General features: G+C 35.5%; 1 protein-coding gene across 6 annotated transcripts in view; it reads right to left on the reverse strand.

The window, feature by feature from the left end:
- Positions 1-20,656, reverse strand: part of NBEA (neurobeachin) — a 723,704-nt gene that overhangs the window by 109,355 nt on the left and 593,693 nt on the right. For all 6 annotated transcript variants that reach the window (XM_030818536.1, XM_030818537.1, XM_030818538.1 and 3 more), the window contains 3 exons: positions 13,541-13,658; positions 13,040-13,142; positions 8,963-9,078 (listed from right to left, as the gene is read on the reverse strand). In XM_030818536.1, coding sequence (XP_030674396.1) covers positions 8,963-9,078; positions 13,040-13,142; positions 13,541-13,658 — 337 coding nt within the window. The remainder of the gene's footprint in view (positions 1-8,962; positions 9,079-13,039; positions 13,143-13,540; positions 13,659-20,656) is intronic.

Genomic DNA, 20,656 nt, shown 5'->3' on the forward strand with positions numbered 1-20,656 from the left:
AAATACAAAGAAGAAAAGCATTATTTAAAAATGCACACACATGTATACACAAAATGAATGATGCCAATAGCCATATTTCACGTCTATTATTCTGTCCTGCATTTTTTTTTGTAATTCACTTTCAATAATCTTTGAGAGGTCCTTTGAAAATAAGTGCTAAAAAGAAAATTTTAGTAATTTTTAAATTAGCAGAAATTTACAGCATTATTTTAATTCTAATAAATATAATAAACTTTATAAATAAATATGACATTAATGCTTGTTTTTAATAAAAATTTCTGCATAAGAGCCTTGTAAAATGGACAGTCATATATGTATTTGATTTGAATTAAAAATGCACAATGTATTTAATGTTACATGGAAAAAAGAGTGATTAAGTGGCACTTTGGGGTTTTGCATTGGTATGTTTTAATCATGAATTAGCATTACTCCTTTAATTATGTTACTGAACATCTTTGTGAAATGAAAAGAAATACTGTTCATTAAATCATCCAAAAAGTGAGTTATTTCCAAAGTACTACTTGTTAGGCTCTGGCAAACCTAGATGTTTAATTACTAATTGTTTTCTTTTTTCTTTAGGATAGTTGATATTTAGCAAATACACTGGTGCTGTAATTGGTAGGGTCCTTTCCTTCTCCAGCAGTGGTAAGTAAATACATATATTTGTGTGTGTGGAGATATCTATCTATCTATCTATCTATCTATCTATCTATCTATCATCTATCATCTATCTATATCTATCTATCTACATATATAATCTCCACACACATACACACATACACACTTTATTTTGCTAACTATGCTTATAAGAATTTATCTTAGAAGATGAATATTAAATACCGCAAGCCTATGACACTAATCTACTCAAATAATAAAAGTGAAACACAGTAAATGAGATCTCAGAAACACTGGATATGTTTCTTCATTAAAAAAAAACTTTTTAATTAAACCATCCAATTTAATGTTTTTATATGGCACTTTGGTTTTGAAGGTAAAGTGATCTAGAGACAGCTGACAAAGAAATTATAACTGCAATTCCTTGGTGAAAATGTTAATGACAGCAAAATATTGTTTAATTAGATGATTGCAGCATCTGGATTAACACTCTTTAAGAGCGATGTTCCTGTGCTTGTCTGCTTCTTCACACTTTACAGACATTTTGTCATCTCTAGGTCATTAGGAAAGAATTTTTAATGATTTTTCTAGAAGCAAGCAGTTCGAGTTACATCTAATTAGATGACAATAATAAGCCCAACACATGCAGTAGCTAAATATATACATAATTAACCAGGGAGGGCTTGTTCGTCACAGAGTAAAAAAGTGGAAAATGCTAAACAGGAGAAAAAGGTTGGGGTTGGAGAAGTGGTGCTGAATTCATTAGCTGATCATATGAAAAACAACTCAAAATCCTTAAAAAAAAATTCTCAAGTTTAACGGGATCATTTACACAAAGCTATGTTAGCAGTTACTCTCCTGTTTTTTAAAAGGCAAGAATTACAGGCTTTAACATCTTTTCCGTAATATTATCTAACAAGGTATAAAATAAGGCATAAGTTGTATTTTTCAGAAAACGAACAGAAATCAGGTCAATTTGGGAACTGAAAGTTGAAACCACATTTTTAGTAGAACTCTAAGTATCATTAAGATTATTCTACACAATCATCTAAAATTTAATGTTCTTTGAAAAAAATCAAGTGTTTCAAAAATAGTTAAATAAATTATGCCATATTTCTAAGTTGGGCTCTCCTGTAGTTTTAAAAGTCATGCCTTCAAAGAATATTTAGTGAAATGGAAAAAGTAGAAAGCAAACCTGTGTACATTACAGTTTCCCAATGATACACCACACACAAAGAGAAAGAAAAACAGAAAAGTCACCCAAATGTCAACTGTGATATTTACGGTTAGACTTTTGAGTGGTTTAATTTTTAAAATTACCATTTTTTGTATTTCCAATTTTCTATAATGAACATTCATTAAATTTATAAATAGAATAAAACAAAGCCTAAGAACACATTTATGGGATTTTAGATGTCTTTTAAACATGTTTCCTGAATATTTGGCAAGCTTCTTTTACTATGTAAAGTATCTTTACAAAACTTACATGCAGTAAATGTGTGTTTATTTATATGCAATTATGCATATGTACACATACCACAGGAGGGTGTAAAAAGTCTGCATAATGCATTAATACTATGATACTGAGACCATGTGCTTCATACAGAATCTTATTTTTAAAAGCATCTAGAAAGGATAAAAGTGAAATTGGTCAAGTATGAGACTCCTTAAGAAATGGGTCATAAAATGTACTTTGTATTTCATACTAAAATAATATTTTTGGGAAAAAAGATAAATCTGAGAGTGTAATAATAATGTAGAGTTTGGTACTGTTTTAATCTAAGTCAGAATTATTTATAGAATATTTGTGGATAATATTTATAGAAAATATGAAATTTATCAGGTCACATTGACCTATATTTTTAAACATGTGAAGCCAGAAAAGATTGTTTCATCTTGTCAACCAGATTCCAATTCTGTAACACTTCTCTTTAATCCAAGAGGTTTAAAGAATCCCTCGTCCAGTAATTCTGGTGAATTTACATAATAGATCACAACATCCTGCAAATATTTACAAAAATAAATATTAAGTAACTTAATTTCATGGGTATTTACTGAGCAAGACTTTGTCATTGGGAAGATAAAATGCACATAAAATGCTAAGGATGCCCTATCATAAGAGTCAAAATGTGTGATACTGATGGTGTTATATGAAGATTAATAAAATTATTTTTAGGTATGTCTTTTACAGAATATAGATATAGGGCAGTAATTCTCAAAGTGTGGTCCCTAGATCAATGGCATCAGCATCAAATGGGGACTTCTTAGAAATGCAGCTTCTTGCGGCTCAATCCAAGCCTACTGAATCAGAACTTATGGCAGTGGGGACCAAAGATCTGTGTTTTAGCAATCCTGCTTTGGATACACTGAAGTCTGAGAACTGCTGGTATGATGGATGCTGGGAGCAATGATGGCTGGTGGTGTTGATGGCTGGTGGTGTTCAGCTATGGCCATCTCCAAGAATTGCTATCATTAGAAGAAAGCCCCCAATCCAGTCATGTCTCCTTCCCAGGAGTCTGCATCCAATGACTGCAGAGTGGAGGTAATGAAGACCTGGCTCCCTTGCCTCAAGCCAAGACAACTTGCAACGGTTACCCCAGCCCCAGGCACCCCGTGGGATCTACCGAAGCCTTTGTCACAACTGCACTGAGGTCTGAATCCTCCTTCTGCCCAGTTCTAATTTCTTCACTCCCCGACAGATGTTGATCCCAAGGGCTTTCCAATAAAAATCCTCAAGCAAATCTCTGTCTCAGAGTCTTTTTCTCTTGATCTAAAGCTTAACTGAAAACAGTGCTAGCTTCTACATTAAAGATAATAATTCCAGGCCCAGATCTAGTACTAGAATACCAGTATCTACAAAAGTCATGACAGTAAATAAACTTCAAAGGGTTAATTTGATGAAATGTAAAAGAAAATGACAAAATTGTTTTAAATCATTAACTATTTAGGTTTTAAAAGCAGCTAATAAGTTAAAGCTGGTGACTGGAGGTGAAGTTGTATGGTACCAGGAATATCCTGGAACAGTATGCTGTAGTAACTGAATGAAGACTCTGGAGCTAAACTGCCTAGGTTTGAATCCCGACTGTGTCACTTATTGGCTGATAACACCTGTGACTTGGGCCAAGTTATTTAGCTACTCTCTACCTCATCTCTGTAAAATGGGGATAAGAACAGAACCTAACTCATGGGGTTATTGTGAGGATTAAATGAGCAAATACATACAAAGTCCTTAGAACAATGTTTGGCACATTATAAATTATTCAATAATCATAAACTATTATTTACTATTTTTTCTGAGTTCTTATTGTTAACAAATGTTTCTTTTTTTTTTTTTTTTTTGAGACGGCGTCTCGCTCTGTCGCCCAGGCTGGAGTCTAGTGGCGGGATCTCAGCTCACTGCAAGCTCCGCCTCCCGGGTTCACGCCATTCTCCTGCTTCAGCCTCTCGAGTAGCTGGGACTACAGGCGCCCGCTACCACGCCCAGCTAATTTTTTTGTATTTTTAGTAGAGACGGGGTTTCACCGTGTTAGCCAGGATGGTCTCCATCTCCTGACCTCGTGATCCACCTGCCTCGGCCTCCCAAAGTGCTGGGATTACAGGCGTGAGCCACTGCGCCCGGCCAAGGAATGTTTCAATAGGAAAAATGAAACAAAGACATAATAAAAATACTACTATTTTTTTCTGAATCTTGATGTCAAATAAAAATGTTTAAAACATATTATGACAAAATATAAGCCAACCTTAGTCTTGGCTTTAGATTACCTAAGAAATTACATTTGTCAAAAAGAAGACTAACATCCTATCTAGAAATGATAAATCTTAAGTTTCAATCAATCAAATGAAATAAATACTTCCTGAACAATAACCGTATCCCTAAAACAGTGTTATAAAATAGTGTGATTATTTTTAGGACCCATGTTCGTTAAAGTGATACTGGTACAACTTAACATCTTTAGAGCACCCTTTAATTTAGGATCATAAGAGAACTCTGAAGGGTGATTTGATAAGAAGAGATGAATGGATACACACTGTCCACCAATCAGGAAAACAGGCAAATCTAATTGCTGCACTAACAAGTATTCAATCATGGCATTACTGAAGCTTCTCTAATAAAACTATCACCCATGTCTTTAATGCTGGTGCTCAGTTTAAACTGGGACTCCTATTTAAAATTTCAGGATGATAGCAAAGGAAGAAGTAAATTAATAGTAATATATCCAGGGAGAGTACCTCAGGATATTCATATTCATAATTTTTTTCAATTGTCATTCTACTTATTAAGGTTTATTTTGCCTGGATAGTCATCTACATCTGACAAAATCCTTAAAGAGTTCATTTAAAGCTCATCTTTTCCAAGGTTTCCTTGAGTAGACTATTTCATATTAATCCCTCACTTCTCTAAACTTTTATTACACTGAATGGCACTTAATCCTGTACTTTCTTGTATGTTTTAAATGTTTTATATGCAAATCTTGTCCTGATAATTAGATCTTAAATGGCTAATGCAATTGTGCTCAAACTTTTTGTATCAGAACCAACTAGAGGGCTTGCTGAAAGGCAGGTTGCCAGCTTCTGATTCAGTAGGCTTGAGGAGGAGTCTGAGGATCAGCATCTCTAACAGGTCTCCAAGGTAATAATGCTGGTCAGGGGACTACACTTTGATAACCATTGAACTAGAACAAATTACAGTGAAACTTTTTTGTATAATGATATTGTACAAAGTGTCATTTACTCTCTTTTTGCCATACCTGCTGCCATATGCTCATCCAAATACTTCACCTCACATTTTCTTCTTGGAATGCCCTCTGCCTACTTTCTAATGAATTCTTAATCATATTTCAATTCCCAATTTAAATGTCACTTATGGGAAGCTTTTTCTGCTCTCTTAGTTATAAGTAACGGCTCCTAGATTTGACTACTTCAAGTGGCTTCACATATACTACCATTATAATACTTTTTTATACATTATAAAATTGTACACAATTTCATACATTCCAATACTTTTTAGTGGAATTACTGGTATACGTCTGTTTCCTCACTATATTACGATCTTTTTAAAGGGAGAAGCCATACTTTAGTTGCTTCTGTAGTCAGGGAAAAATAGAATATGTGGTACATAGTAAATACTCAGTAACAATTTACTATTACTACTGTAATACTCTCCTTATAGCACTAATGCTAAGGAATCTCAACTTTGATTTCTGCCATACATAATTATCAGTTTAATTTTTCTAAAACTCCACATCGCATTCCCTTCTCTGACACTATACTGACTCCTAAAAGCCTCTTTATAATCTGGCTCTTCTCTAAGGCTCGAATATTATATATAATTCTCTACTACAGACAAGGTATGATAATTCTGTCCACTGAATACACCGTATTTATACAACTGGCAGAAATTTGTGAAGGTCTTCTCTTTTTTTCTCGCCAAACACGTTTTAAAATACCTCCCCTCTGCTAAGCTCATGCAGCATTCACAATAGCCATGATTCAGCATTTACTATCAGCCGTCTTAAAATGTCTTATTTATGTGTATTTCACTTATTCATCTAGACTGTACGTGTTCTGTGTTCCTAGTCCCTATTGTTAATTTTTATCCCATTGCTTACAATAGTCAGGCTTTCATGTTTAGTTATGATAATTGCAAAGGAAGTACCCAGTAATTTTTGAAAAAATCAGTGGCCTATATAATCTTCATGTTATAAATAAAACAGACTTCAACGATTCAAAAAAGAATAGAAAGATGCTTTTAAATTCCCACCACAGTCTGCATGCTGTGGCTCAGAAACCCAAAGATTGTCCCAAATAGAAAAATGCGTATTAGGCTCTATATTGCTCAGGTGCAACTTTTAGAAGGGAAGACAATGTTATCTCTATCCAGATTTAGACACAGCAACCTTTCCAGAGTTGGACAGATAAAGAGACTCCTAGAAAGTAACAGGCATGAAGTGGGTGGTAGTTATAGGTGGCACTGTACCACACTGTGGGAAACTGACCTTACATGAGTAAAATGCAGTGGGAAGGGATGGAGACTAGAAGAGACCTTTACAACGATGAACTAGAAAACATTCCACCCAGAGCCTGGAGAAAATCTCATTTTAGAATAGCAAAACCATTTAATATGAATGCCTGCTGCATTGGAAACTGAACTGGAAGTGAGGTATATCACCCTGCCCTCCAGTTTTATATCCAACAGCTCCAAATAGCTAGCACAGCCAAGGGAAAAAAATCGTAAGTCCATCTAATGGTGTCTAATGATATTAAGTCTTGATAGGTCTCTCAAGAGCAGATAATATAAAAACTAAATACAGGGAATATGGAAAAATGTTACACAAGAACGTACAGAGAATATCATCCCGAAAAATCAGGTAAAGATCCATATAGCTGAAAATAATATACTGCATGAACACATAATTTCAATAGTTTGAAATCTTTCTTAATTTGCAAAAAGACGTAGACCCCAGAGTATGAAGTTAATAATAATCTGGATTCTGACTAGTAATTTATATTTGCGAATATAAGCAATGAATGAGAAATAAAATTGAGTTGAAGTTTTTGTCTTACTTAGGTATGATTTAAAAATGTTAATTCATTTTTGAGTTCAAATTAAGAAAAATACAGTTTATAAGGCTTTTAAGAATGTAATATCTCTAGGGGAATTGATAACAAGGTGCTTACATTTTAAATCACAAGAGCACTGAGCAAAAAAGCATTCGTAAAGCCAGAGAACAAACAATATAAAAAGCAAGAGAACATTAAAAAAAAGTATAAAACAAGATGATATAAGACCAAACATACCAGTTATTACAACAGATGTAAACATATTAAATATTGCTATTAAAATATTAAAAGTCCACGATAGAGTTAAAAGTTAAAATTCAACTTATGCTCCAGGACAGAAAGTTGGCAGATCTGGGATTCTATCCCTCTTCTCTTTGGTGTTGAAAGTTATGTTCTTCAATGAGAACATATGGACACAGGAAGGGGAACATCACACTCCGGGGACTGTTGTGGGGTGGGGGGAGGGGGGCGGATAGCATGAGGAGATATACCTAATGCTAACAAACCTGCACATTGTGCACATGTACCCTAAAACTTAGAGTATAATAATAAAATAAAAAAAAAGAAAGTTACGTTCTTTCTGCTACACCATGCTATTTACTTAAATATGCTCATGAAATTAAGTTCTTTACATTTCAGATGTTTAAATTCATTCTATTTATAAATAAAGTGCTAATTAAATAGTATAACACATTTCTTTTATCTTTGAGGGAGTAAACAGGTTTATTCAAGATATATGTGTATATACTACATATATGAATAAATGCATGTATATATGAACATATATACATGAATGTATGGGGATTAAAATGAAAAAGCATTTTAATACATCAAATAGCTTTATTCCCTTTTGTGGACAAATCAAGTTTTGTCTATTTAGTGCATATCTATATTACCCACATTTAACATATACCTATAGTATCTGTAGTCACGCTTATGTATGATAGATTAAAAAAGAGTAATATTACATAGTTATATTTTTACAGTAATGATTCAGAGAAGTACACTGCTCGAAATACACGGTTGTGAGCATTCATTCATAACAAAACAATAATTATGGTAAGCACCTTTATTTATATGGTTATTTAAATTCATCTAGTTGCAAAAAGTTTTTGTAGAGCCTAGTTTATAGAAGTAAACTCTTTGTAATTCATCATAAATAGGGGCTTTTGGAGCTTAACTTAAGAAAAAAGATGAAGTACTTAAATCTCATAGACATGTTTAACCACTGACAACCACTGATTTAGCAGAAAACAAAGCCACTACCTCCTTTTGATTTGCAAGCATGGTACTGCAGAGGTTGATGGCAGTTACTCATAATTTAGAAAATGTAATCTGATTTTGTATTTTTATTTGAAGATTTTAAGAAAGATGCTGTAACCTAATCATGCCATAATCCAGGTGACATCTGTACTAGGCAGAATCCTGTTGTTATTCTCCTGTCTAGCTGCTATTGCTGAGGATGACAAAGTAGTGAAATTACTTTTCCCATTATTATTTCCAGACACTCTGGCAATGGTTTGTTGACTCTAATAAACCTTCAGACAAAGCTGTCAGCAAAGGAAATGGCAGAAGGAAAGCAAGGAAAAGCCTCTTCAACAATAAATGCATCTAAAAGTTTGGTATGAGCTTGTACAGTTTCTGATAAAATTTAACGTGAGTGCTTCAAAATTTACTCTAATGCTGCATTTGAATGCCAAAGAGAAAAACGTATTATGTCAGGCTACATTACCGTGATTTTGATGAATATAAACATATTATTAGATTAAAGAATGAGACATCTTACCTGCAATAGTATTAAGGAACATCAAATATTCGAAGTTTGAAATTTCCCTTCTTTGCCAGCGCTGAGTCATATTGGAAGATTTATAAAGCTGTCGAGGAGTGGCCAATGATATCCTCCTAGCAATTAAGCACAGCACAACAAACATAGTCCCTTTAATTCATAACTTTAAAAAATCCAATATTAACTAATATATTGGTTTGATAATCAATTTAAAATAATTTATGGTTTATCCTTCTTAGATGAATTAGAAAATATATTTTAATTGTAGAAATTAGCAATATTTGAGAATTCTATTATAGAGAAGATACACTTAATTACTCAGGATAAAACAATTTGAAAGCAACCTTATTTGTGAAATTATAGCTGCAAATGAGCATTTCACAAATCAACAAGAAAAAAAAGTAAAACTATACGTAAGATAAATCAAGTAGTTTTTAAACAATACAGCAAATCTGCTCCATGTTAACTAGGTAGGTAGGTAGTTAGGTAGTCAGGTACCTGCTTACATGCATTTGACTTAATGTCTATCAATGAACTTCTTAGACTTGCCTTCACACACAGAGTGTGTACACATGCACAGCCTCTGCCCGTACAATATCTATCCCTGCCATGGCGTAAAATATAAACAACTGGAACTTTGAAAAAATGCATGGGTCCAGAAGAAGGGACATAGGAACAGCCTAAGGGAATAAACCATGATAATTGGTCCAAATTATGAAACTTTCCAGGTTCAATGTGTTCATCTAAAACTAACGAAAGCAGTTGTATTTAGAAAAGTATGATAATGCTACTGGGTTTTTAAACTGATTGACAGAGGTTCTCAAACTTTTTCAATTCATGGCACCCTTAGTATCTCCATAATTTTTCATAGTGCTCCTTGACCAAGAGACATATCTTACAATTTTGTTTATTAAGTAGTTAGCTCTAAACAACTCAATAAATATTTAACATCTTAACAACTGAGTAGCTATTTGAAAATACAATACCCATAAACTTAAAGAGAAATATTTGTATTTCATTCTTAAATAACCACATTTACTAATGGGGTGTGTATATCTGTTGGAAACTGCACAGCTTCTGAAACCTTGGAATCAGATCTGACACCACCACATTCATTTCCTGTTCCACACTGATTTTTCATGTGGCTCTTGTTTTTCAAGACAGTAGCGACCAAACACCACTTTCTCAGAGGTGTCACTGAAAAAAATGCAGCTCTATCTAATCATTCTAAGTTGAACCTTGGAACGAACTCGAGCAAATAGTTTGTGTGGTATCTGACAAATGTTGCTGTTTTTCCCTAAAAAATTAAAAAATGCCCTGCAGCACCCCTGAGAATTCACTGTGATATCTCAGGACTCCTTGGTGCTTAGTTTGGGAACAACAGACTTAAGGCTATTTCTGTTACTCATGGATTATTAACATGAGTATTCACATGGAATCTTAATAGGCATTGTCTTGTACATAGCACAAAAGATTATCAAAATATCTCTTGCAAAGATATCTTGCAAAATATCTCTGGCAGAATATCTCTTGCAAAGATATTTCCCCATGTTATGGTAGATAAGAGTGTCATTCTGCTTGAGTAGTGTTATTCATTCTTTCAACCAATATTTATTGAATTCCTGCTAAGTGTGAGGCTTGCTTACTGTTACCCAGTTAAGTGACAGGTTTAAGCCTAGATGCAGTGTCTCCCCTTTGCCACTTGGTACTTCTAAGGATGTATATCTACGGAAGTACATAAAACTGAGTCTGTAAGAATATTATTAGGAAACTAATAATTAGTTGAGCTTTTTGGGGGAAAATAAGCCAAGGACAACAACAGGACATTTGAAGATAGAATGGCATTATGAATTACAGAGAGACCAAAACTACTGAGCCGCTCTTTTGTTTTCAATTTTCTTATAAAGAATGATCTTCCAGCTGGGCATGGTGGCTCTTGCCTGTAATCCCAGCACGTTGGAAGGCTGAAGTGGGTGGATTGCTTGAGTGCAGGAGTTCGAGACCAGCCTAGGCAACATGGTGAAACCCCATCTCTACAAAAAATACAAAAATTAGCTGGGCGTGGTGGCACATGTCTGCATTCCCAGCTACTTGGGAAGCTGAGGTGGGAGGATCTCCTGAGCCTGGGGAAATCAAGGCTGCGGTGAGCTGAGATCGCGCCACTGCACTCCAGCATGGGTGACAGAGTGAGAGCTTGTCTCAAAGAAAACAAAAAAAGAATGATCTTCCAAACGTCAGAAAGAGACCAAATGTGGTTAAAAGGGAAACAATACTCATAATACCTAAGAAATAACATAAAAGAGCTTCTGATTGTTTTAAATGAATTCCGGTCCAGACAAGTCAAAGAATACTGAGGGAAATTATACATGCCATATAGAAACCTCTATTAGTAATCTTTCAGGAATCATGGTCATTGAGAAATATGCCAGAAGACAGGAGATTATTCTTAAAAAGGAAAAAGTTAGACCCATTCGTAAGTTCTTAATGTCAATTCCTGAGTCAATTCTTGAATTGATGATTAAACAAATAGTATGTAAGCACTTGGGAAAGGAAGTAATGATTATTATGAGTCAGCTTAGATTCAATAAGAGCAAGTCTTGCAGAACTAACCTCATTTTCTTTGATAGATGAAATGCATTTTTCTTTGACCTGTATTTTATATAAGTGCTTCATTATCTACTAATATCTTAGTTTAATCTTGTCATTCTACTAGCAAATATCTTGAGCATGTGTATACATGCCAGTGAATTGGTCTTACACTGTAAGCTTAAAGAGAATAGATAAGTTGCAATACAGGGTAACCCCAGCTGAATAGCACTTAAAAAGCACTGCTGCAATTAGGCACTGTGTTAGGTCCTGTAGATTAAAGGATAAATAAAACACAGTCCCTGTCTTTCAGTTGTCTGTTGCCTATTTAAGGGAGGATAGACAAAGATTAGTTTTCCTTTCCATCCGTACAATGCTGTGCAATAATTCTCAAGGACATAACAGTCTATATGGTAGACACTGTTGTATCTACCTAAAGCCAATCTCCCTTTGTTCCTCTTCAACAGAAATCCTCTTTTGTTCATGTAGGAGCTGGCAAAGAATCAGAGGTATCTTTTTTCATAAATCCTAGGGAATGATTGGGCTAAGCCAACAGAATTCACACCTTTTTGGCAGTGATTGTTTTAGGAATGGGAAGGTGACTGTATTCTGGCCAAAGGGACTTAAGATAAAGATTGCTTTAGGCTTCTGAGAAATACATTCCTCCTAAAACAGAGAAGCTTAAAGAGAAATCCTTTGTGTCTTTTTCCTACTGTAATGCAGTTGTGTGAAGATGTAGTAGCTGGAGAAGTGGTGGTGATTTTGTGAATACAAAGCCAACAGAGTTCTGATATCACTGAACCTCTGAACCAATACTGGCAGCACCTTAACTCCAGATCTTTTATATTAAACACACACACCCCTATTGTTTAAGCCACTTTTAGTAAGGTATTCAGTTATTTCGAGCCAAAAACGACAAACTGATATCAGCAATATAAGTAACTACTGATTATGTTTTCTACTTACATTAGTATCTTTTAATAATATAAGATTTCAAAATGATTCTTCTAAAATACCAAGATAAAAATCGAGGAAATGTGGTTACAACTAAACCATAATTAATGACTATTACCCTTAATAAACTCTAAGGGTTTTATTGTTTTAATTAAGAAGCATTTATATATGGCATTTATAAAAACATTATTTATATGCTATTACATAGCAATTAATCATTTATGATCTTCAGGTTTTTGGTATGTTTCCTGTAAGATTTTAACAGGCAAGAATGTCTTAATTATATGCTAGCTATGATATGCAATCAAGTTTTTTACTTTGTTATTTATATGTATTAAATAAAAATCTGCCCTAACCATTCTGTCATTCTCAAAATAGCTATTTTCATAATCTTTATCCCTACAAATAAGCTTCAGAGAAAGAAAATTCTCTGGTCTCTGAAATAATTATAATGTTATAACCACATTTACATTGCTGTAATATTGAGATTGAAATATGTTAACAAGCCATAGATAATATGTAATATGATATAATTACCTGGCTTGCGGCAGACCATAGCTGGTCCCTACTCCAACCCGAGGCAAGCTATAGACAACTTTTTTTACTGTTGCTTGATCAGGGAAATTAAACATAACTGAGGCTGTGGTAAGAAGAAAAAAACAGAGTTTAGAAAACCACAGGAAAGTTATCCATCAATTTTACAAGTCATCTTCAAGTGCCTGTCATGATTTATTTGTAAAGGTAATGAATCTTCGTGAAAAATCAGCTTTCAGTATAACTTTATCCATGAGAAACCTAGGGTTAACATTTCAAACAAATTCATTTTTTTATCTTTTATTTACTTATTTATTTTTTATTATTATAGGGTTTTATCAAGTTTTAGGGTACATGTGCACAATGTTTAAAAAGAATTGTTGTTTGTTTAAGCTAGAGCACATCAGAAATACAGTGAGAAAAATCAACACATCATCATACCGTGTCAATGAATGATACGTAAATTTGAGCACATTTTCTTTCAAAATATTTAAGGGGACTTACTTCGGTTTGCCATAAATACTTCCAAAGCAGTGTTTTGTAGAAGGTAACGTCTTGAAAATACAGCTCGTATCTCGCTGAACATCCATTTTCCGTGAAGTCCCTCAGTGTATGCAAGAACCTAAAATAAACAGTTTAAAGGGAAGTGTCAATCAATAAAATACGGATTTAAGATCTACTTTGACAGTATCTTAGTAAAAGTCAGAAAACTAGAAATGAATTCACTGTCACAACATTGTCAATAATTTGATACTGTGTATTTGCAAAATTTCTGCCTTTCTAAATTGTCTTAGTTGGGCCTTGAGGAAAAGAAGGAGTAGAAAAACATACTCAAGGAGACTCTGTGACTTAAAACCGAAAATATATTATCACTTTTGGGTCTTGTATATAATTAATTGGACCAGGTGACCACCTGTGAGACATATATTGTTGGTTCTTTCCAATATCCTTTCTCCCCTTTCTTCCTTGCTTAATGGAAGCCCAGCTACCCCCAAAGGGTCCACACTGTCAACCCCAGGCAAAGGATCATGATTGGTTTAATCCAGGGGTCAGCAAACTTTTCTGTAAAAGGCCAGAGAGTACATATATTTAGCCTTTGCAGGCTACACAGTCTCAGTTGCAACTACTCAGTTTTGCCATTGTAACATGAAAGGAGCCATAGACAATGTGTAAATAAAGGGGTATGGAGGTGTTCCAACAAAATTTTATTTACAACAAGTATGAGCTGAATTTGGCCCCCAGGGCAGAGTTTGGCTGACCCATGGTCTAAGCCAATCCTGACAATGTTATTCCCTGCTTCCCCAAATTCCCTTGTAACTTTGTGGAAGCACATTAGGCCAAGCACTGGTTAATGAGATCAAAACCAAAAGCAGTCGAGGATGTTTGAGAAAAGCTGATGAAATGAATCATATGTAGCTGGCATACCACTTTGCCCTTCCTGCTTGAATGGAGATGTGATAGCTGAAACTGTAGCAGCAATTGTGTAACTATGAGAGGAAGGCCAAGGTTGGCTCTAATACTGAGCTACTGAAACAATCACAGCAACCATATCTGGACTTCTGGTTACCATGTATATAATCTATATTTGATTAAGCTACTGTCCTCAAATCTACAACAAGCACATTCCTTCCTGATACACCAACGTGTATTAACAATTCATAGGGACTTTTCTACTTGCTGTGGTATACTCTACTGCACTTACATTTGCTTTGGTGGAAATGAAAACAGTTACTGAGTTTTACATACATTATATTCATTTTACATACATTATATTCATATATACATTTGAAAACAAGTTAGAAGTTCCTTTTTACACTTCCTTTCTTTAGGAAACATACATAAAATATATAAGTGTATAATCTTTCGGTCTTTATTTTTTGAAAATCCCATTTTGTAACCCTTAATTCAGTTTTTGTCTTTCTCTAGACATTGAAAGGTTTTTGGAGGCAGTCAGACGTCTATTTAAATCCTGAAACATTTTGGAACCATTAAGACTCCTACTTGACTCTCGACTCTGCTATTTACCAACTACAGTATTTTGAAAAACAATTATTTAACTCCATCTGGTTTTTGTCATCTGAAAGACAGTGATAATGATACCTGGAAATGGTTAGTTTAAGCAGAGACAGAGAATATACAGTACATGACCCTGGCTATTAAGTTCCATTGATGAATTTATATCTCCTTGTTGTTGAGCGTCGGGTGACAATTGGTTTTTGGTTACTAAATGCAAAACTTCTTGTACATTTCACAAAAGGGTTATAGTGACTTGCCACAATTTATACTTATAAATTGTTAGTTGGCTATAATGGTTTCCATATTTGATTTTCATAGACCAGTATGATTTTTAAAAAGGGATAGTGATACAGGATTAACTTTTTTTTTTGTCAAGTAGGAAACATTTTAAGCCAAAACAGCCACAATAACAAAATCTATCTTTAACTATAATCATCATTTCACTAAGGTACTAAAAATATTATGGCCACTTGAAAACCCAAACAGTAAAGTGAATATAATATCAGAAAAAATGATAGATCTTCCCATGAAAGCTGTGTTGGCACCCTTATACCAATAGTGTTATGTCACAAAGATACCTGTATCTGTATTTCTCGGTCCAGATATATCGATATCTCACATGTGTATACACACACATAGTCATATTTTGACTTACTTTTTCCTTCTGGAGCTATGGTATAATGAAAATTTGACCAAGCATTTCTTTCCATTAAGCATGGTATCAGTTTTTATGTTAGTTATAGCAAGCAGGTAGTTCCAAAAAGTATGTTAGTTTGACTCCTTAAGTGCACCATGTAAAATTTTATTTTATAAATTGTGCCAATTATTCATTTATGGCCTTCCATGTGCAAATTCACCCTTAATTGCTTGCTCTGTGAAAATGAACCTGTGTCCTTAAAATATTTTTCCTTTGCTACCTGGCATAGCATTAAACTTTGTCAGGAAAGGGCACTGAAGAGACCACACAGGATGAAGGGTTTTTTTTCCTTCTCTGTTCTGGTGTGCTCACTTGGCAGGCGCCTGTTCTCCAGCACTCGGCTCCTGGGCTGCATGATGCTCCCAGCACCCAGTGATCAGCAGTTTTCTCAGTACTTCCCTCACCCCGAGCTGTTTTGTAGCAGAGTGTTTCTGTTGGGACACCTCCCATAAATGGCTTCACCAATTCCTTTTTTTTTTTTTTCTTTTGAGACAGGGTCTCATTCTGTTACCCAGACTGGAGTGCAGTGGCGTGATCTTGGCTCACTGCAACCTCCACCTCCTATCTTCAAGCGATTCTCCTGCCTCAGCCTCTCAAGTAGCTGGAATTGGGGGTGCATGCCACTACCACTCGGCTAATTTTTGTATTTTTAGTAGAGTCGGGGTTTCACCATGTTGGCCAGGCTGGTCTCGAACTCCTGACCTCAAATGATCCACCTGACTCGGCCTCCCAAAGTGCTGGGATTACAGGTGTGAGCCATCATGCCGGGCCAATATTCTTTAGAGTTATCTTTATTTCTTACTAGCCAGTCCCTTGTTACTCAATCTCCTGGCATAATTTATATTATAATTATATTAAACTTTTCCTATCTAAATTGCATTCTGATTCCTCTCCCCTGACTGGATCCCAACTAATAAACAAACTCAGTTTTCCTATCACCATTCTCTTAGCTACAGCCTGGGAGCATAATGGTCCTTAGGGACCCTCTGTAGCAAGAAAAAAGGAAACTAAGATCAGTAAAGCTTAAACGCAAAGAGGACAGGGAGAGATAACAAAATTAAAAGAAAATGATTTTGCTAGTAGCTTCTAAATGGCTTAGGAAGCAAATTCTGAAAGACAGATCCAAAGGTCCAAAGCTATTTTGAACAATGGCAGCATCATTTAAATAAGTGTACAGCCCTTACCAAAGGGGACATGGGAAGAAAAATTATTTTTATCTATGTTCTTACAGGCTTTTCAAAAAATCTGCCTAATTACTTTACAATAACCCATGTTATATTTAAGCATCTGAAATCCTAAAAGGGCTGATGAAAGACAATGTTCTGAGCCAGCCATAATTCCCTGCTAGGAAAACCTAATAGAGCCTAGGGTCATTTTCTTTTCTTTTCTTTTCTTTTCTTTTCTTTTCTTTTCTTTTCTTTTCTTTTCTTTTTTTTATAGCAAACCACCTCCTGCTTTCCCTGCTTGTTACCTTCAAGAGTGATCACGGAATAAGATGATCCTAAAATTCCTTTATTTAAAAAGAGTTTCATTCCATAATACATTTTTTTTTTAAAACATTTTAGGCCGGGCACGGTGGCTCACGCCCGTAATCCCAGCACTTTGGGAGGTCAGGGTGGGTGGATCACAAGGGCAGGAGTTCGAGACCAGCCTGGCCAATATGGTGAAACCTTGTCTCTACTAAAAATACAAAAACATTAGTCGGACATGGTGGCACATGCCTGTAATCCCAGCTACTTGGGAGGCTGAGGCAGGAGAATTGCTTGAATCCAGGAGGCAGAGGTTGCAGTGAGCCGAGATCACGCCACTGCACTCCAGCCTGGGTGACAGAGCGAGATTCTGTCTCAAAAAAAAAAAAAAAAAAAAAATTTAGATCTACTCCTCTCAGCTGCCTTTTCTGACATGCAATTTAAGAGTTATCATGTAACTCTCTCTCTTTTTTTTTTTTTGAGATGGAGTCTCATTCTGTCGGCCATGCTGGAGTGCAACGATGCCATCTCCTCTCATGCAATCTCCACCTCCTGGGTTCAAGCGATTCTCCCACCTCAGCCTTCTGAGTAGCTGGAACTACAGGCATGTGCCACCACAACCAGCTACTTTTTGTATTTTTAGTAGAGACGGGGTTTTGCCACATTGGCCAGGTTGGTCTTGAATGCCTGACCTCAAGTGATCTGCCCACCTCGGCCTCCCAAAGTGTTGGGATTATAGGCGTGAGCCCCAACACCCAGCCTATCTTATCACTGTTTAATTCTGCACATGAAAATGATTAATTTTCTTATTTGTTTGTTTTTTGTCTGTCCCCTCCCTGTGACATCAAATAGGAGAATAGGACTCTCATCTATCCTATTTACTGTTCCATACACGGTGCCTAACATAGTGTCTGGCACATATGTGCTCCATTTATTAAACAAACATTTGTGTTTAATAAATCCCAATGGGAAAGTGATAGAAATAGTACATATGGGGAAGGTTCTAAAGAAATTGTACGAAGTACGTGCATTTTGACTCCTTTGCTAAACCAGAAGAAGCTCTCTCCAATGTGGCCTTCAGACTTCTCATGTTTATGTCCTAATGGTATAGTCCACCAAACACCCCTGCTGACTTTAATCAAGAACCAAAACAGTAATATAAATACAGTGGGTTTCTCTTTTTTAGTAGTTTAATTTGCACTACCATGGAACTTTCACCTGGGTTAGATCCCATTCTGAGAAGACACTACCTTTACAATAAAAGGATTCCTTGACTCCAGAGGAGTTATGGAAGGGCTTTAGGCTAAGCAATTTTGACTTGATATTCTGGACTTATGCCTCTCACATGGGAAAATGTATACTAAGGTATGTCAAAGAATATCATTTGGAACCCCTTCTTGGGCATCAATTTTATTTCTGGTAAGCAATTTAAAACAGTTTTGTAGTAAAATTAGCACAGGCTGGAAAATAATGCAAAAATGAATGAATTATTAAGATAAAACACTGGTACTCAGATAAATGTGATTACTGTGGCTTCCTTGGACTATATCCCAAGGCTCCATTACCCTGCTCTGCTCACAGGCATTGGGAAAGTCCTGAAGCTTAGCAGGAAGGTGGCAGAGTGAGATTTGAGGCACAGCACTAGGGAGGCATGCAGAGGATACAGTGGAATGCTGTGGGATGGGGGCAGAATGACTGGAGGGGATGCTGCTTCAGGCAAGTGATGAGTTAATCAATCTGTATAAATTTCATAAATGTAAAGGAATATCAATCACAGTCAGTTGAGTTTATGGTACATTTCTATAAAAATCTGGGCATCAAGCCCAGGCCTGAAATATGGCCTGATACTTTTTTATTTATACCTTTACTGGTTACACAATTTTCTATAAATTTAAGGACAGTCTATAATAATTCTTTCAGTTTGCTTTTTATTTAGTCCAAGATATTTTTCTAAGTCATTTAAGTACTTTCATGTATACTTGAGGTTTGTGGTTTTGTTTTCTTTCTTAAGCCAAGCTTCCCATATCATCTAGCTTGTGCCTGCCTGTTTCTTCAAATTATTTAATATACAATGAAATCTAATCAACCAATATTATCCCATCCAGTTTCATTTTTGAGAACTGAATAAACATAATTGTTGATACATCATACAGATCATAAGCAAGAATATTAAAGCATCTTGACCCCAAATCTTACGGAACTCTGTGATTTTCTTAAGTGACCACTGAACTATACTGAGTTAACTGCTTAGTATCCAAAAGAAGTGAAGGGAGAGAGTTCATGTCAGCCTCATGCCCTGAGGTCTGCCCCATTCACTTATGAATTTTAGTTTACTTATGAACTAAAGTACATAGAAAGCACACAGAAACTAAGGTACATAGAAAGTAATACAATACAAATGTCATAGAAATCCCTTGTCAACCACCTACCCAAATATGTGCTTAACACATATTATCTGGTGATCACGGTGAAAAATACAAGGCGGCTGTGCACTCATGTGTATCGGACACGTATATGTTGTCAGAAACATGTAAATGACTGTCAAATCACAGACGAAAAAAGTTTCATCTTTTTTTCTTTTTAAGGAAGCTAAATATTGTGCAACCTAAAAAAGTACTTGTTGAGTGACAGCTTTGCTGATCTCAAATCATCTAACGCATATATTAGCACAAGTATTACATTTTTTTTCTTTGAATACGAAAAAAATATAAATTTTGTTTCCAGTTGAATTTCCTGTTAGGAATTGATGAAAATGCTGCAGAAGGCTGGGCAAACCCTTTTTAGAGTTCCTAAGGTTGTCGCGTTCAATCCACACTTGCAGCCTCAACAGTTTAATTAAAGGGCTTGTTGTGGTGCAATTTAAAGTTACAAATCCCTATTACTTTTATAATTTCATATAAATTTGGAATTTGTGGCAATGGCTCAGGATTACAGCAAATATATTCAAGAAGAATAGTTCAAAAGAAATTTCAGGTCCACACTCATGTGAGGTCATCCATGCTCTTTTTAAACTGTCAGCTGAATGGAGAGGATTCCAAGGCCCTGAAGGAAAGTCGATCTACAAGCTGGGAGAGGCTTGACTTCCAAAATGACCACCTGGAAGACCATGTCTGACTGATACCTGCTGTGTGGCACATGCGGTGAGGATGTGGGGAGCAGCCATGGCACACTCCCTTCCCACCTCTCACCACATGTCTTGGTGATGCTATTTCCCTACCAAAGACATGGAGAAACATACGATAGTACAAGTTGTCTTTCCCATCTCCAAAAAGGAGATGGGAAAAACACGTTGCCATTCTCCACTTAAAAAATAAAATAAAAAATGGTATTTCTCTATGTTGTATTGACTGGAGTATAAGATCTGTTGAGGGGTAGGAGCATCAAATGGGATAATTCAAAATACCTGATGGAGGCCTTGGAAAGTGAATGTTCCCAGTG

Source organism: Nomascus leucogenys, chromosome 9 (assembly GCF_006542625.1).
Source record: "Nomascus leucogenys isolate Asia chromosome 9, Asia_NLE_v1, whole genome shotgun sequence".
NCBI lineage: Eukaryota > Metazoa > Chordata > Mammalia > Primates > Hylobatidae > Nomascus > Nomascus leucogenys.